This window comes from Cyanistes caeruleus, chromosome 7 (assembly GCF_971803275.1).
Source record: "Cyanistes caeruleus chromosome 7, bCyaCae1.hap1.1, whole genome shotgun sequence".
Classification (NCBI taxonomy): domain Eukaryota; kingdom Metazoa; phylum Chordata; class Aves; order Passeriformes; family Paridae; genus Cyanistes; species Cyanistes caeruleus.
In genome coordinates, this window is record NC_141707.1 from 4,929,729 (window position 1) to 4,948,059 (window position 18,331).

The 18,331-nt window shown below is 49.3% G+C and overlaps 2 protein-coding genes across 4 annotated transcripts; both read left to right on the top strand.

Annotated features, from left to right (window-relative positions):
- Positions 1 to 592: 592 nt before the first annotated feature.
- On the top strand, positions 593 to 7,435 carry COPS8 (COP9 signalosome subunit 8). 2 transcript variants are annotated; one of them, XM_023930585.2, is made up of 8 exons: positions 593 to 900; positions 1,708 to 1,778; positions 2,497 to 2,545; positions 2,698 to 2,830; positions 3,666 to 3,773; positions 4,014 to 4,076; positions 5,220 to 5,261; positions 5,893 to 7,435. In XM_023930585.2, the coding sequence occupies exons 1-8, from the start codon at positions 823 to 825 to the stop codon at positions 5,970 to 5,972; spliced, it is 624 nt and encodes a 207-aa protein (XP_023786353.1). In that variant the 5' UTR covers positions 593 to 822; the 3' UTR covers positions 5,973 to 7,435. The 2 variants fall into 2 exon arrangements, with proteins under 2 accessions (XP_023786353.1, XP_023786352.2); XM_023930584.2 differs by having other exon boundaries at positions 709 to 939.
- On the top strand, positions 5,893 to 16,886 carry LOC111940386 (maestro heat-like repeat-containing protein family member 7). 2 transcript variants are annotated; one of them, XM_086898171.1, is made up of 15 exons: positions 5,893 to 11,600; positions 11,898 to 11,962; positions 12,077 to 12,400; positions 12,569 to 12,717; positions 12,975 to 13,122; positions 13,313 to 13,503; positions 13,586 to 13,723; positions 14,003 to 14,117; positions 14,290 to 14,427; positions 14,660 to 14,836; positions 14,964 to 15,119; positions 15,278 to 15,379; positions 15,781 to 15,883; positions 16,164 to 16,220; positions 16,495 to 16,886. In XM_086898171.1, the coding sequence occupies exons 1-15, from the start codon at positions 11,483 to 11,485 to the stop codon at positions 16,548 to 16,550; spliced, it is 2,037 nt and encodes a 678-aa protein (XP_086754297.1). In that variant the 5' UTR covers positions 5,893 to 11,482; the 3' UTR covers positions 16,551 to 16,886. The 2 variants fall into 2 exon arrangements, with proteins under 2 accessions (XP_086754297.1, XP_086754296.1); XM_086898170.1 differs by having other exon boundaries at positions 11,116 to 11,600; positions 15,278 to 15,579; positions 15,650 to 15,883.
- The last annotated feature ends 1,445 nt before the right edge of the window (positions 16,887 to 18,331 follow it).

Sequence of the window (18,331 nt, forward strand, 5' to 3'; positions counted from 1 at the left end):
ATTGGGTATATATCGGAGCGGTGTCAGGGAAGGTCTCGGCTGGATGTTGGGAAGAGGGTGAGCTCTGAACAGGCTCCCCCGGGAAATGGTCACATTCCCGAGGCTGCCAGAGCTCAAGGAATGTATGGACAACGCTCTCCAGCACAGGGTGGGATTGTTGGGGTGCCTGTGCAGGACTGTGGGGTCGGACTTGATGATCCTTGTGGGTGAATTCAGGATATTCCATAATCCTATGACCTGTCTCCAGCAGCGCTGCTTTCTCTGCAAGCAGGGGATTTCATAGAGAACAAAGATAAAGAAACCCAGCTAAACTGGGTAAAACTACTTTTAAAACCCACCAGAAACAGGCACAGAGCTGGAAAAGCACTTCCTATCCCTTGAGAATATCCTTTATGTATATGGAATGTGCAATAAGGGATGGGGGGCTCCCGTCTCACGCATCCCATAAAATGTGACAAATACGGAGAGAAAACTGAACGTGGACATACATAGGATTCCGTATCGCACGCCAAGCACACTCAGTTCCTTTTGTGACGCGGAAACTTTGCTTATTGCACTGAAAATAAAGGGATTGAAAAGGGCTTTAATCATCGCCACCCTCATGAAGCGCGCGCCGCCCTCAGCCCCTCACGGGCATTGGCCACGCCCCCAAACCTGACCACGCCCTGCCCGACCTTGGCCACGCCTCCTGTGTGGCCACGCCCCCTCAGTCCTCCAGGAGCACAGAGAGGCGGGCGGAAGGTGCGGGAGGGGAAGGGCTGGCGGCGGAAGTGACGTCAAGCGCGGGCGCCTGATGCGGGCGGGCGGCGCCGTGAGGGGAAGATGCCGGTGGCGGTGATGGCCGAGAGCTCCGTGAGCTTCAGGCGGCTCCTGGAGCAGTGCGAGACACAAGAGCTGGAGGTGCCGCCGGGCGGGGCGGGGGCGATCTGCGTGTGTGAGGTGGGGAGGGTGCGTGGGCGTGAGTGGGGGAGGGCTCAGTGTTTGAGCTTGCCCCATGGACTCCCCAGAGAGCCCTTCAGAAACTCGCAGCCTGCAGATAAAGGGATATTCCGGATAAATATATAATTATTCGTCTCGTTTCAGAGGGAGTATGAGAGGGGTAGTTTGTGTGTTTGCGTCCTTCTCGTGGTTGAGAAAAGAAAAATATTGATCGGGGGAGTGGAAGCAGAGCCAGGCTGGGGGAATTACCCTTATATCGCGTTTTATTATGGCAGCTTTCACTGGAAGCTCCCTCCGTGCTGTTTTACGTTCTGCTGTCCCTTGAGAAAAGGCCTGAAGCCTTATTGGAAATCTTTGTAGCTTTCAAGTTATTGCAGGCTTTCAAAATTTTGCCTTTTTTTCTTTATCACTCGTTTTTATCACTTGTTTCCTTCTCGTGAGATTTGTGAGCTTTGCTGAAGTGTGGCAGTGGCTGAAGCTTAGCTTGAGTTTTATGGGAGGGGCAGAGAAGCTTTGCTGTGGTGGAGTGGTGTGAGATGAAGTTCAGCTGAAGGGAAACAAAGTCAGGGCGATTTAATTTCACTTTTAACATCTACCACACACCCCAAAAATTGCACAGATCTATTATGTGATGTCAAAAAAAAAAAAAATAAAGGTAAAAGGAGTTGTGTTGGAGTGTTCAGTTTACATTAAACTTGGCTTCCTGCTGCGTTTTGTATCACCCCCCTCTCTAAAATCTGTAACCGGAGAAGCTGTGTTTGTTTTCAGGCCCCTGGAGGAATTGCCACACCCCTCGTTTATGGCCAGCTGCTGGCTCTGTACCTGTTGCACAATGACATGTGAGTGGCTTGTCCCAGCCTGTGACGCTGGGTTTGTCACCAGCACGTTGGGAATGGGCTGTGTGATGAATAAAAATGCTGTGTTTACAAAGAGATTGTACTAATATTCCTGGGAGTAAGTCCTTTTCACCCCTTGATCTGACAGGAAAACTGTACTCCTTTCCTTGCTTTTCCCCACCCTTCTGAACTGTGGGGGAAATTTGGGAATAAAGTTCATTAAGTGGTGAAACTGGCTCCTCTGGGAAGTGTTAAACGTTTCAGTGTTTTGTTTTGTAGCTGTTCAGGGCTGCATTTGTTTTGGGTTGGATTGAAGGATGTTCCTTGTGATTAAATCCCAGCAGGATAACTCTGGACCATCCATGTTAAAAATAAGGGATACTGTTGGCTTGAGGGAGCTCAATCTGCAGGAAGCAGAGAGCCTGGGAATTTGGTCTGGGGGGTTATTCCATGTCTCTGTGTGTACTTGATGCACTAAACCTGGGGTTTTGGGGAGAAATTGCTTTCCCAAACTGGTGTTAAATGAGTCAGTTAATGAACTGTTTGTTGTGTTATGGCAGCCCAATGTTGTCTGCTGGAGAGAAGCTCTGTTTTCCCACTTCAGTATCCAACATTTCTTCCTAGAAAGAATATTGTAAGGCACTGAACGTGTTCATTACATCTGGAGAAATCTTGTGGTGTCTCATTTGGTGACTAAAAAGTACTTTATTTTTTTTTTAAGGAATAATGCACGTTATCTCTGGAAAAGAATCCCTCCTGCTATCAAATCTGTAAGTACTGTGCCAAATTTAACTCAGAAACCTGCTCTTTTTGCTGCACAGCAATGTTCTCTGAAAATCTGGGGGTGGAAATGGTTTTTATGGTCAGTGTAGAGGATTTTCTTCTGGATTAACACTTGTGGGTATTTCTTTGGTCACAACAGGCAAATGCTGAGCTTGGTGCAATTTGGTCAGTGGGACAAAGAATCTGGCAGAGGGACTTCCCAGGAATCTACACAGCAATCAGTGCACATCAGTGGTCTGAGACTATCCAGCCAATCATGGAAGCACTCAGAGGTACAAGATGAGGTTGTCTGGGGAGCAGGGGATTGCCTGGAATTAAATTTATGTCTGTTCCAACAAATTGTCAATTGTGAAAAATCAGAAGTGGTCAGGAAAACTGTTGCCAAGATTTTGTGGGTTTTACTAAAAGGTTTTGAGGTATCAGGTATAGATAGAAAGCTCATCAGAAAAACTTGTAGGAACAAATAAATTTGTTTTAGTAGGATTTTATTTCTGGGTATTCTTTGACACTGGAATTTCATAAACCATGTGGTTTGTTCTGTAAGAGCAAAACAGACCATTAATTACTCAGTTTTATCAGACTTCTAACCAGTGATTCAGGGAACTTGGCTTGGCATTTCAGAACCTTGTAGGACTTACAAGAAGGTTTTTCTGTGAAATGTTTTCTACCCTGTGTAATGCTAACATGCAAATTCTTGCTCCTAGAGGGAGGGCGGTGCAGACTGCCAAAAAGAGGTGCAGTAACAAATTCTCTGTAGCTTGAGAAACAGCTGCTTTTTAGCTGCCATTAATTATTAACTAATTGCTGCCATATTGCAAACAGAGAATGCCAGCAGAGGCAGAGTTTCCTAAAGTGTTCTATGTGCTGGTGATAGAGCCCAGGATACTGCAGGCTGCATTTGAAGGTTCAGTGTGGGCTCTGAGGGGATTTGTCCTGGCAGAGAACACATTGTTGTCTCTTGCTGCTGTGAACTGTGGGAAGGGAGGGGGAACTCCTGAAGCTCTCACTTGAGGGCTGGTAGTGATTTTCCAAAGGTGATAGAATTGAGGGAATGTTCTCAGATTTCCCAGCTCTGGAGATGAGTCTCCCGTGTTCCTCTCTCCCTAGATGCAACCAGGAGACGAGCCTTTGGACTGGTTTCCCAGGCTTACACATCAATAGTTGCAGATGATTTTGCAGCCTTTGTTGGCCTTCCTGTAGAAGAAGCTGTGAAAGGTACTTGGCATTATTCCCAGTAATTTTTATACTGATGATGAGCTTAGAGAGCTCTGAGTGATGATTAATAAAAATGTATCTACAAATTCTGAGGCTGTTAAGTGATGGGGAAGTGATTGGAGAAAAAAAAAATAAATCTTGGTTCTGGATAATGGTTTGCTTTTCGAAAAATTATTTGCTGTTAATTATCGTTTTTATTCTCCTCTTCTGTATCTTACAAATGCCCAAATGCTTTTCCAGGTGTGCTAGAACAGGGCTGGCAAGCAGACTTTGCAACTCGCATGGTGATGCCTAAAAAGCCAGGTAGGTGGAGCTGTTACTTCATGAAACATTCAACGTTTTCTAGGAATTAAGTGCTAAATTGTTAATTACAGCTTTGCACGGGATTCTATTAGATACTTTTTGGACACTCATGTTGCTGGTAAACAGGGGGCATGTATAAAATGTGAGGAAGTACAAAGTGGTGTGTGTGGTTTGAAATTAAAAGTAGTTTGGATTAAGCTACATCCTCACATGAACTTGTTTAAACAAAAGCAGACAGGATGTGCTGTGATTGCTCCCTCTCCTCCTCTACTGCTGGCTCTGCCTCTGTGGAACATAAACTGGATGAGCACAAATGGCATGTCTTAACCTGGTAAAGATGAGTGAAAAATAGACCATCTTGAACCTGAGAATTTTTTTTTTTTCATTCAGGGGAATTAGAACTTCTTTAGGCAGGGATTTAGTCAATCTGTGAATCTTGGTGTTCTGAGGAGCTTCAGTTCTTGGTATAATTCTTTGCTTTTAAAATTTAAATCTTCTTTTCTTCACTTTCCTGGTGTTGATAACAGGAATGTCTGTTCCTACAAAGCTTGGTCTGCAGAAATACTTTTCTTTTATCTCTTTTTCTTTTCCTTTTTTTTCCTTTTTTCTAAGCTGTATCTGGCTGAGGCAAAAAGCTCTAAAAGCAGGATGAAACAACTGCTCTGCGCAGCTGTGGCAGAAGGAGCCAAATTACAGCACATCCAAAAGGGCAAGGCCTGTTGGGCTAAGAAATGACACCATTTATATGGGCAGAGTTTTTGGGTGTTCAGAGCCCATAATAAACAGGTTCCAGGTGCTGAAGTTTACCCCTAAGGGGCAAAAAGCCAAACAGAGCCCTGAGATTTTATATATGATCAGGTGGGGGGTTTATGGACTGGTTGCAAAAGATGCAGAGCTTAAAAAAACTGGGAATTACTTATATGTGTTTTTGTTTTTTTCTAAAAGTGAGTGCAAGAGCTACTGTTCAGGCAAAAGAAAGAGGCACTCTTTTGAAGCAGCTAAGCCTTGGGTACTCTGCTTTTTATTTATAAAATAAAGTGTGTTGAATAAACAGGTTTAATTTTTATTAGCTTTTGATCCATGTTTTGTTGCCTAGAACTGTTTCAAACTGTTCCACTGGGCTAATTTTATGTTTTTCTCCAGGTGTGCTGGAAGCTTCACTTAACAGATTTATTCCTTCATCAGGTATTTTTGTTTGTATATTATTTATACAATGGATTTAGCTAAACTTGCATAAACAGTGTCACCAGCACCACTGAACGGGAGTTGAGTCCTAGAGAAGTGAAAGTTCTCACTGGCCCCTCCAAAATAAAAAACAAATGTAAATGTGCTCCTCCCTCTGTCTTCTCACTCCCTCGTGTTTTAAGCAGTGCCTGAGATTCCTGACGTTCCCACTTTGTGTTCTGTTGGTCTGATCACCCACTAGATCTGTTTGTTTGGAGTCTTCAGAATGGCAGCTTGCAAGGAAAGGAGCAACCAGTGAGCTTCAGCAGCTTTTTCCTCAGAATACTGTAAGCTCTCATTGCTCAGACTCCAGTGTGTGTAAAGAAATTCTGGAGGCTGCTGACAAGTGGAACTTGGAACTTGTTGCAGCAGTTTTTGTGGTTAGTAACTCTTGGACTGCTGGATGGTGCAGATTACAGAGATTATGTCAGATAGAGCTGTGTAGGGAGGAGACAGAGTTAAGATCTGCCCCCAGGAGGCTGTTGAAAGTTAGATGCCTTTAATTTTCTTCCCTTACTGTTGTGATGGATGGTGCTGCTGATGGATTTTCTTTCTAAATTTCATTAATGATCCATTTGTTTTACCTTTACAGAACCTGCTCCGGTCCCACCAATTCCCAATGAACAGCAGTTGGCAAGATTGACTGACTATGTGGCTTTCCTGGAGAACTGATCACCTTGCTCCTGTGTTCAGAGCAACCTGGGAATCCTGTGTGTCGACAGTTTTAGACCTAAGATTAATTTTGTTCTGTATCTGTTAAATGTTGCAGAGTCCCCCACTCAAAAGTGTGAAGTATCCAGTTTTTGTCAGCCCCACTCCTGTTTTGCCAAAGCCCAGCTAGCAGTGAAACAATCCTTTAACACCTGCAATATTTATTCAGTAGATACACAGCAGTATTACGTAGTACATTTCTTTTTTTTAATTGACTCAAAGCAGAACCTTTTTCAGGTGTGTTAGAAATGGAGAAGAAACAATTCTCTGGTGAGTACTGCAGTGCTTATCACAGATCTGTTGCATGTTGAACTAGAGTACAGAGAATGGAAGACTGCCCAGCCTGTATGTACAAAGAAAAAATATTTTGATGAAAGTGAAAGAAAACAATTTTGCAGTAACTCTCTTGCAAATATTTTTGTGGCATATTTATAATTGATTTTTTTTTTTCCCCCTTGTTCTTTCTGGATTGTTAAATCTTCTTCTTCTGATGTGAGAAATTTTACATCAGGCATATTTCTACAGCAGAATAATTGTTTAACAAAGACAAATCTATGCTTTGAGGAAGTATTTTGACTTTTGGAAAGTTTTATTTGAGTGACATAGGACACCAGATGTTTTCCTGGGTAACCCTACACCTTGAGACCTGTCACCATTGCTCCATTTCAGTACAGTGGGCCAGGATCTGCAAGAAATAACAATTCTTACCTGTCTTTAAGCTTTCTGGGTTACTTTTGCAATGATTGGAGAGGAATTTCAAGGTTATAGTAGGAGCAGAGCCCAGCTGGGAGGGGAGTGATGCATTGTGCTGCAGTGTCAGTTTGAAGAATTCTGTCAGAGCAGTACTCTTAATCTTTGAGCTGAGAGTGGATTTTGCAAGCAAACCTGAATTCTCTTGCCATTTGTGTTATGTTGGTGAAAAGGCTGTGTAGAAAGAGTGGTGCTTTAAAGGGCAGTGCATGGCTCCATTTACTTCTCCCCCCATTTCTGAAATCCTATCCAGAGGTCCCGTGGAAGCTGGCAAGTGTGCTTTTGTGTCATGATTGTTCTTCCAGTGTGCACTGCCTACTGTACATTCTGTTGGTGAGGGGGTGTTAGCAGGGAGGAATTACAAACTGTGCTTTGCTGCCTTGAGAGCTCCCTTGATATGTAAACACTTTCTCAAAATGATTATTTATTTGAAACCCACCTAAGACTTGGATTGATCAATTTATCTTCAGTGATATTAAAGAACATGTTTACACTGACCTTGTGCACTTTTTAAATTTTCTGCAAAATAAAGGTCTGGTTTGGTGAGTCTTTTTAATGAATTCTTGCTGGCCTAATTTGGATAGGGCTGGTTAAGGATTACTGCAATATTTTATGCTTCAACAGCTTTGTATGCAGCAATTGTATGGTGTTGTATTAAAAAAAAATCACTGGTATCCCTCAGGTGTCTTGAAATATTCCTTGGTGTAAAGTGTTTGAACAGCTGAGTGAAAATTTCCCTTCTGAATTTGTATTGTGCATGTCTGCACTTGTTGGTAGCAGACAACTCTGCTTGGAAAAATTAAACTTAGACATAATTAAAGGATTATTACGTACTCAGTGAATGTTAATAGGAGAGGAGCAATGTGGACACTGGCAGTCTGTGTCTCAGATCTAGTATCAAATCTATGTCAGCTACAGTAAGTTTGACCCTGTCCTGTTCTAACAAGTTGATAACTTCTGTGGTTTCTGGTTTGCTGTAAAATGTAAGCTGTCTTTTAGCTTTGGGTGAGGCATTAACTCATAACTTGCCTTCAGTACTGTGTTCCCAGCCACGCCTTTTGCCTTGTGCTACTTTGAAATCCAAGCTATTTCACATGGATTTCATCCTTGTTCCCCTTATCCTTGTTTTTGGTTCACAAATACCTGTCTTCAGATGAGCAGCTTTGTGTTTCCCTATCCAGAGCCCTACCTTGGGAAATATTGTGTGAAATACTCCTAAAGCGACATCTTCAGGCATTTGAATCCTTTCCTGGCCTGCACTAACCCCGTGCTTTCAGCTCAACAAAGAGGAAGTATTTTTGTGCTTGTATTTACTGTTTTAATTGAAGCAACTGGTGTGGGTTTTGGAGTTCTTCCAAGTACAGTGCTGAGTGGAAGGACTTTTGAGTTAAGAAACCATTAGGAATTCAGTTGGGAACAGAGGTTGATGAAGGATTTGGAAAAAAGGAACTCGGTTTTTCATTTCATCTGCATCCCACATGTAAGGGAACATTATTTCTTGGCATATTATTGTATTCTTCTATATGGGTTAGCAATGCTCATCTACCCACAGTTCCCCAGTCACTGTAGGGAAAGCTACTTGAGCTCCACCACAACCATAAGGTGGTTAAAACAGGAGAAACGGGGTGAGGAAGCAGAAGAGCTGAGTATCCCTCCCTGCTGAAGATCCATGCAGAAACCTGTGGGCTTTAATGGCAAATCCTGACAGACTTTCCAGTATCTCATCGGAGCTGCCAGTAAATGCAGTGAAGAAAATGAAAGCAGGATGTGCATGTACAAAAAAAGTCTCATCAGACATTGCAGGAGAGCTTTTTGGATGTTGCTGTAAGTCTGTGTTTCAGCCTGGGGTATGTGTAAGAAAATCTGTGTAAGACAGTAGGGGACATCTGGAAGAAGTTCTTGGGTGAGCTGTTGGTTCTCCCTGAGTTCTGCCCTGCAGGATTTGGCTGGACCATTGCCCAGGCAGTGTGTTGGTGTGTTCTTCTCCTGGGAAGGACTATCTGGGCTGGCTGGCTCAGCAAAATGCCAAACAAACCCAAAAAAACCCCAAAAGACGAGCTTTCCTCTTTAGTGTCAAACAGTTTTTTGTAATTGACTCTCAACAGACTGTGTGAATGCAAATGAGTTCCTTGTTTTGAGATAGGAAGCAGATTTCCAAATATTTTATGTTCTCAGGTCATGCCAATTTGACTTGGGAAGTTTGTAACTTTATCTTCAAATACTTGTGTTGAGCAAAGGGAAGTAGTGTGCATTCCTGTTTCCTGAATTTAGGGTTATTAAAGGCAGATTCTTCTGTGCCTTCACAGCAAAGAACCTCAGGTTTGGGATGCCCAGGCAGTGTGGCACACCTGGTGTAAATAAAGCCAGAGAACAGGTGAAGCTTTAGGAATCAAGGTGCTCCCAATCAATTCCAAAGCAGATGTAGATACCTCTCTCTTGAATGTGTTCTCATGTAATCAAAGTACAAGACTGGGAAGGAAGGGATGTTTTTAGCAGTTGGAAGCCAATTTGATTTTGCCTTGTGAGCCTTTTGTTAACACAAGGATAAATGACAGAAACAAACAGTGCTGAATCGTGCCCAGCACCTTTTTGTTGTAACAGCCCCTCAAAGCTGGGGTTGGTGTAAAAGTATGCAATGAGAACCCAGATGATGTGACAAGACTGGTAGATCAGTGATTGTGCCAAGACCTGGATTTGGCCTCAGATCCACAAGGAAGGACACACTCGTGTCTCAGCTGTTTGAGATCTGATGGATATTTGAGGTATGAAACACGTTTCATTGCTTTGTCTTTTCAAGCAGCATTGAGCCTGTGTCAGGAAGCACATACCAGCTCTGAGATTTATCTTGAGCTTTACTGAGTGAGAAGGATGATGACTACACCCTGTGCTTTCATATGCTAATTGAAATCTGTGTTTAGACTGAGTTTATGAATTAACATGTGGGACTTAAGGACCATGCAGAAGGAAAGTCTCGCTCCACACATTAAACCTGTAGCAAAACAAAGGAAACTGAATTTCATTCAAGTATTTTATTGCCTTCCAACTTCTGTGTGTTGCAATTTGAGCCTGACACTATGAAAAGTAAATGAAGTACTCAGCCTGCCTTACACTTAAGAGTTAATACTTGGGAACAACTGATGCCTTTAGTAGTTATACTTTTAAAAATCATTTTGCTGCATAAGTATTAATTGCTCAGGTATTTAACACTTAATGCTGTTTCTGTGGTAAATCACTACAGCAAATGGGTTCAGCCTTGATCTGATGGGTCAGCAGTGCTGAAGAAGTACAAGATGCTGAATAAAAGTAGGGACTTCTGTGGCTGAGGTTCAGTGGAGGAGGGAAGCCCTTTGGTGTCTGATGAGGAGATGGCCCGGTTCACAAGCTCAGGCTTTGCTGCTAGAAGATCCTGCTTTGCTCTTGCTGGAGGCTGTCCCCTACCAATGCATGGCCCTCCACTGTTCCTGGAGCAGGTCTGGTGGACCTGTGGCAACAAATATGTCCCATGTCCATCTGACAGCAGAAAAGGGCAGGACATGCCTGCTTCCAGCACTTGGCTGCTCCCTCAGGTTGCTGGCACTGTAATCAGACACAGAACAGCTTCTCCTCCCAGAGTTATTCCCATCCTCTGCACTTCCCCACGGCTCTGTCTCAGTGCTCACTGGGGACCTCCCTGTTTGTGGCTGTCCATTGCCGTGCTCAGCAGGGACGTGGTTGTGTTTGGACATCAGCTGCCACAGCCAGACACGCAGCAACTGGAGGGTAGACTATCACAGCTTTGGGCTGATGTTTTATTCCAGAAAGCAAGAAGAACAGTCAAAAGAACATGAGGAACCTTAACACTGTCTCAGCAGGAAGCGGCCACCAGTGTTGTCCACCCATATGGGGGGGTGCCAAATTTGCATCTGTGTGGACTCTGCCACACCTGCTGACTTCAGTGCTCGCCGGGCCCCAGGGCTCAGAGCAGCATTCGTGCCCTGGCCCACACGTTCCTAGTTGGTTTCACAACCGTGGGTTTAGGATGGCCACCAGCCGGGCCGTGTCCCAAGGAGGCCGTGCCAGCTTCTGTGCAAGGCCCCGTGCCCTTCCTGCTGCGGCTGCGTCGGCAGCCCTGGGGGCTCCTTCTGCTGCCCTGAGCCTGCAGAGCAGGGCAGTGTTTGCTGATGGTTTGAGGTGTTCCTAAAGATCCTGTCTTAGACACTTTGGGCAAGGGATTCCTTCCAACCTGGGCCACTTTGGGGGGATGGGGGCGGAACCGGGGCAGGTGGCAGTGTGTGCAAGGGCCCTTTGTGACACGGTGCAGAATGGTAACCGTGGAATGGAAAGGGACAGGGTGTCCAAGGGCCCTTTGTGACACATGGTGACATAGGGGCTGTCCCAGTGAGGTGACAGGGCCATGCCCCAGTGCTCAGTGCACGCGACGGGACAGGACGCGCCAGAGCGGTGCTGTGAGGAGCCCCCACACAGCGCACTCGTTTGTGTCTAACCCGGAGATTTTCCAAGGCGTTTCTTCTACAGGTGACCTCGTGGCAAGACTGCGGGCCTTGGTGGCCCGTGGCTTTCCCGAGGCTTTTCTTTTGCAGGTGCCTGCGGGGCCAGACTGCGGGCCTTGGTGGCCTGTGGCCTTGCCAAGGCTTTTCTTTTGCAGGTGCCCTTGAGGACTTGTTGACTTGGAGCTTTCCCAAAGCATTTCTCTGAAGGTGCCCTCAAGGCAGAATTGTGTCATGGCAGGCAGATTCCTCAACCTGTTCAAAGTGTTCCGACGGAACAGAAACACAGACCGTGGAGCTGCCCCAGCAGAACAGCCGGAAGAGCTGGAGCAGTTCCAGCCACTGCAGGATGGTGAGTGGCAGAGCTGGGCCACAGGGCTGATGGCTGCAGACATCCCATCCCATCCCATCCCATCCCATCCCATCCCATCCCATCCCATCCCATCCCATCCCATCCCATCCCATCCCATCCCATCCCATGTGGACATGCCCAAGGACAGGACAGAAGAAGGGCTGGGGCTGACCCCCGCCTGTGACCGTGCTCCATCCCCTGAGCCACCCCAGGGCTGTCCCTGCCTGGGGAGTGCAAGGCTGGGCTGTGTTCTCCGGCCTCTCCCGCAGTCCCTCAGCTCTGGCTGCTCTTTTCCAGATGCAGCCATGGACAAGAGACAAGAGCAGGAGCCTGCCCAGGGCCGCTTCCGGAGAGCACTGAAGGTACCTGCAGCCATCCCCACCTCGGCTGGGCCTGCTGTCACTGCTCAGGCCAGCTCTGCACTTGCAGCACTCCATGGAACATGCCTCTCTTCCCTGTCCTTTTTTCTCCTGCAGATATTCACGAAATTCATGTGCATTCGGCCTAGAAAGACCAGCACCACCACAACTTCAGGCACAGCCAAGCTTAACTCCAGGCCAGCCAAGTTCCAGGCTGAGCCTGTTGTCAGCCCATATTTAACTGCATGTTCAGACATCTTTGACACTGCAATCAATGATCACAAGACAAAAGCTTACATGACTGAGGGCATGGCTATTACAAACACTAACAGCAGAATGCCTCAGAGCCTCACAAACACTGCCGTCACACCCAATCCTACTGTAATTCATGCTCCCACTATGGATTTTTTTGAGGAGAGAGATTTTTCTTTTCAGCAGCAGGTAAGCAGCCTGTGGCCTGGGCTGGAGACCTCCCAGGATCATGTGGCCTGTCAAGCCACAGCCACTGGGCATCATCAGCCTTTCAGGCCAGCACAGTACGGTGGGAGGGGAAGCTGGGGAAGTTGTTCCCTTGGACAGCGTGCCAAGTCTTCCCTATTCCTTCTCCAGGTGCCAGGCATGGTGAGGAACATTCACCACAGACTGGAGTCCCATGTTACTGTGGATGCCAAGCTACAAATTGGCATAATAAGGCTGGCTGAAGAACACCCTATGGATGTAGTGCTGACCCTCCTGCACTGTGCCCCATCGTGTGACAGGTATGGGGCCCACGTGCCTTGAGAGCTCAGGGCTCAGCGGCCTTTAGGGCCCATCGCCCTGCACAGCCTGTCCAATGGGCTCTGCCCAACAGGCAGAGAGGCCCAGGAGCCTCGGGCCCCTCTGTTTCCTGAGGCTGCTGCCAGTGCTCCCTCCCTGCCCCTCAGGGCACTGGGGCTCTGTCACCTGGGACCCCACAGCTACACAGGGCATGGCTCTGTGACTGAGACACCCCTGACACAGAGCTCTGATCCCACAGAGCTGCCACAATGATGTGGCAAACCATAGCCTCATCAGGACCAGCAGTTGAGAAAGTGCTGCCAACACTGCTCTGTGTGATGGAGAACTGGCCACTTTGCAGCATCTCCACCTCTGATGGGGACAACAAGGCTGTCTTTTCCCTAGCTGTGAGTTTCTGTGCCTTTGCTCAGCCCCAGGTTACCTCTCCATCCTCTCCCTGCCTCAGGCTGGGCTGAAACCTGGGCTAGGGGCAGGCTCAGGGGGCACCGGGCCCGCTGCTCCCCGTGCATCTCCCCTCGGGCCCTGCCCCACGGACACCTCGGCACTGAGCGCTGTCTTGGTGTGATTCTTTTGCAGGCAACTCTGGTGCTCTGGGTGATGGTCCAGATGCCACAGTGCCGCGAGGCGATGATGCTTTATTCCGCCCGCCTGTTTGTGGCTCTGCTGTTCCATGTTGTCATCACCACTCAGCTGATGCCACCAGCAGAACTTGACAGCTTCTATAAAGCATGCCAGGAGCAACACCGCCTTCCCAGCAACCCCAACAGGTGCCAGTCCTCCTGTCCTTCCCATGCCCTTGTGGCTGACACCAGTGCACCCAGTGTGACCTGGCCTTTGCTCTGCACACAGGTTTGCAGTGCAGGCCATGAAGGCTCTGTTCTGCCGACTGCGGTGTGACAATGTGGTCATGGAAATGGGACGCAAGTGTGGCTGGGAAACGCTGCTCCGTGCTGACACCCAGCACTATGCCGTGGGTCTGTTGGCCAGGTGAGACCCCTTCTCGCCACTGCCTCTGAAATGTGTGCCCTGTGCCCAGGGTGCCCTACCACAGTCCCTGTGGTCCTGGCCAGAGGGCTTTGCCATTGAGGGATGGCTGAGCAGACTAGAGAAGTCTGAGAGGAGGGTGCCCAGAAGGAGCCCCATGGTCCCAAAGCACCCATGGTCCCCCCAGGGATGCTGGGGAAAGGCCAGATCTCCATGAGTCATCCCTGGGAGAGGTTTGCCCCCACACACATCAGGGCCTTGGTGCCATTTTCCCCCTGACAGGGAGATACGCCGTGGCTTGATCCCCTTCTGTTCCCATATTGCACTCCACCTGCTCAAGGCACTCAGAAGGGAGGAGACACACTGGGATCTGTCCTTCCTGGCATTCCTTGTGGAGGTGAGCCCCATGGCCAGCACTACCTCGCTGAGCTGCCTGCCAGCCCTGTCCCCTTGCATAGCCACAGCTGCCTGGGACGGTGCCCGCGCCCTGTGCTGCTGCCTGGGCCCAGCCCTGTGCAGTTCCAGGCTCCTGCCAGCCGGCTCCTCTGTCACTGCCCTGTGCCTTTCAGGTCCTCGACTGCCTGGATTTGACTAAATACAGTGACTATGTCCTTGAGATCGTGTCAAGGCACCTGCAGAGCGAGTGCAGGCAGAGGTGTCGCCTGGCGCTCAGAGGCCTCGTGGTGCTCAGCCAGGAACCCTCGATGGTGAGTACGGGGCAGCAGCTGAAGCTGTGCTGGGCAAAGCAGCCCCTTGGGCTGGCTGGGCTTCAGGAGCTGAGGCAGCTGCTCCCAGCTCTCCTGCCTCACCTTCCTGAGTGCTTTGGGACAGGCCTTTGGCCTCTGGGCCCGGCAGCAGCAGGGTGGGGTTGCAGTGCCAGGGTGGTCTTGGCGCTGCAGCCGTTCAGGGCTTCCCAACACAGCCTTGTGTTCCAAACAGGCCATAAGGTTGTGCAGCCTGTCTCAACGCCTTCAGGACCTGCTGGGTGATGCAGATGGAGATGTGGTCAGCATGACCCTCCAGGTGTTCATGAATATGCTCCAGAAAAAAGAAATTCTGGTATCTAGCACCACTGGCCCAAAGATGGCTGAGGCACTCCTGGCACTTTTTGACAACGTAAGGTTCTGCATCCCAAACCATGGGCATTGGGTGCTTCCCAGAAATTTTGTGCTGTCTGCATTTTCAGGCCATTGCCTAGGTGGGCCTGGAGCTGTTGGTGCTCAGGTCTTTTCCTTTCCTCCAGGACAACAGCCATGTACGGCTGCTCTCAATTAACCTCTTCTGCAAGGTGATAGAGTTGGTAATGGATGAGGGAAAAAAGCCCCTGAAGACAATTGTGAACAAGAGCTTGTACTCACTTTTAATCTACTCTCATGATGAGAACCGGCACGTGGCAAAGGTGAGGTTTTGTGTGATGCCGGTGCATCTCTGGGAGAGGGTTCAGCTGCCTCCTGCCCTGGCACCTCCCAGGCTGCAGCCTCCTCATGGCCTTGGCACAGGGACCGGAGTCCTGTGCCCCATGCTGTGGCACTGTCTCCCCTCTCTGCTTCTCTCCAGGCCTCTTGGGAGGCACTGCTTTGTGTGGCCAAGTTCCTGCAGTGGAAGAATCTGGAGCAGCTGCTGAAGAAGGAGCAGCCTTTGAAATTCAAGGAGTGCCTGGTAAGGATATCCTGGAATCTCCAGCCTCAGCCTGGAGAAGCTCCCTGCCCCCAGTGCTCAGTGTGTGGGGCTGGCAGCTGTGGCCCAGTGCTGCACCCATGGGAGACAGCCTGTGCCCCACACACCGCTCCCTTCCCTGGGCTGCACGGCTTCTTCTCCAGGCTCCTGTGGCCCCGAGCCGGGTGCCGATGGAGCCCCGAGTCACTGGGGCTGCGGGGTGGGCCGGCACCGCGGCTCCCCGGGCAGCAGCCGGCCCTCTGCCCCCTCCAGAGCCCGGCGCCAGTGGCTGCTGCCCGGTGCCTCAGGGCTGGGCGGGCACGGGAGGCCCGGGCTGGCCGCAGGCAGCGCCCGGCCGAGGGGCAGAGCCCGCACCGACCCTTCCCTCCTGCCGCTCTCTGCAGCTGGCACAGGACGAGTGCCGAGCAGCCGAGTACCTGAGCCGGGCACTGCCGTATCTGGACAGCTCACAGGAGTCCCTGCGAGAGGCGGCCGTCAGCTTCATCGGTGAGCCACGAGCCCGGGCTGGCTCCCGGCCCCGCCGCAGCTCGGCCCCGGCCCCGGCTGCTGCTGTCCCGGCAGCGGCACCCGGGCCCGGCGCCCTGGAGCCCCGGCTGCCCTCGGGGCTGCTGCCGGCCTCTGGCAGCCGTGCCCTTGGGCTGAGTCAGGATGTGGCAAGGGCTGGGGCTGAGCCCTGCCGGGGCGGGAGGCCGTGTGGCCCCAGGGCTGGCAGCGCCGCTGGCAGGGAGCTGTGCTGCCGGGGCCCTGACAGGCTCTGTGTTCTTAGGGTCGGTCGGGCTACTCCTGAGGGGGCCGCAGACGGAGCAGCAGCTCATCTGTGAGGGTGAGTGAGGGCAGCGGGCGGTCAGCGGGGCTGGCGGGGGGAGCTGCAATCCCTGGCCTGGCTGCGGAGGGCTCTGCTCAGTATGCGGATGAGGGGCGGCGTGGGCAGAGCACACCGAGACTTCAGGGGCGCAGAGGGGTTTCGTGGCAAGCACTTTCTTCAGCTGATTGCTCTGTCTTCTGCTTCCTTCTGGGTGGTATGGCCGTGGCAGGGAGGTCTCCTTGGATTCCTGTAGAACCAGGCCCTGACTTGGCTGTGTTCCTCTCTCTTCCAGCCCTTCGAGCACTGAGGAAAGACGCCAGCCCATCCTGCTCTAACCTGGAAAATTAAGCCCAGTTTCCCCAAAAAGCTAAAGAATTAGGGACATTTCCTGGATACAGTGAACCACTATCCAAAGAACACACAAAAACATACTGAAGAGGACACCACCTTCCAGAGCTGCTGGAGCAACAAGCACAGCTGATGCAGTTCTCATGGCTTCAGCCTTCTCCCTGCCTTTTGACAGCTCCCTCCCTGCAAACCTTAGACACTTCCCATCCCCTTTTTTCCTTGTACTTTTCATTCCTTTTGACTCCATCCCTCAGATGCTCCCCATCCCCTTCTTTCCTTGAAGCTCATCCCTTTGCTTCGCCTTGCATTAATAAACAGTTTGCCTTTTTCACTTAACCTGCATCTGTCTGGAGTTGAAGGGACACAAATCCAGAGCACTGTGACACACAGGCCCCTCCTGCCGTTCTCTCCTGCACCGTGTTTTGTGCAGAGACGCAGAGGAAGGAGCGCAGATCAGGCTGGAAAGGTCCCTGTGCTGAAGGCCCGGCTCCACAGCATTGTGGAGTTCAAGGTGTTACTGAAGGCCAGTAGTGGGACAAGGAGCCTGGGTGTGTCAGGGACCAAAGTTGTGTCTAAGGCCCTGCCGTATTTGGTCCTCTGTTGTGCACGTTGAAAGGTTAATGAATAAAGCCAGGTTCAAAAGCCCTCCTGGAAAGGCAAAATCCCAATTTTAGCAGCTTTTTTCATTTCGGCATTGTAGGTATTCATGGATCTACTGGAGAGGGAACGTTCATCCCAAATTTCTGCCCGTTTTTCTAGGAACTCTCCAATGACAGTACAATGCTACGTGTACTGATTCAGTCTTCTGAGGTTTTTTGGGTTATTTTCTTTTGGGATTTAGGGGGATAGAAGGTGGGGAGAGAGGCAGGACACAATCCAGATCCAGAAAAATCCCATACAGCACTGGAAATGAGGAAAACATAGTGGAAACAAGCAGAAAAGAACTGGGGGAAAAAAGGATTTTTAAGAAGGAAAAATAGGGAAAAGTAAGGACAAAATTCCAGACAAATCCACTGGTAAAGAATAATTTGGAGGTGGAATAGGAGAAATTCCATCGCAGCAGCCTACCAGGGCCTGGGAGGGCCCAAATTTTTTATTTTATTTGGAAACTTTTTAGGGCTTTTTAAAAATATTGGATTTTTTTCCAGGAAGATCCCCCCTTTTCCTTTCCGATGGGACTGGAAGTCAACTCCTGCTCCTGCAGTGCCTCTTTTTGCCCATCCTCATTCCTGAATATTCTTAGAAACGTCTGTAAAACGGTGAAAATGATGGACTGTGGCCTTTTTTCATTCTCAATACTTGTGATGCTGTTGGAGTGAAAAGAAGATGCAAAAACCAATAAAAAATGGGAAAAAATATTTATAAATCAGAATTTTACCATCTACCAGTGCCTGACTTTTTGTTACAAAGCTCATTAAAAAGAAAAAAAAGTTGCTTGTAGTGGGTGACTCCCTTCTGAGGGGAACAGAGGGCCCCTCATGCTGACTGGAGCCATCCCACAGGGAGGTCTGCTGCCTCCCTGGGACTCGGCTACGGGCCATCACTGAGAGACTTCCTGGGCTGATCCAGCCCTCTGGTTATTATCCACTGCTGCTACTCCAGGCTGGCAGAGATGAGACTGAAAAGAGGAGTGCCAGGGCAATTCAAAGGGACTTCAGGGCACTGGCTGAGTGCTTGATGGGGCAGGAGCACAGGTAGACTTTTCCTCAGTCCCTTTGGTGGCAGAAAAAAAGTGAAAGGAATAGGGGAGCCCACATTATCAACAAGTGGTTCAAGGGTTG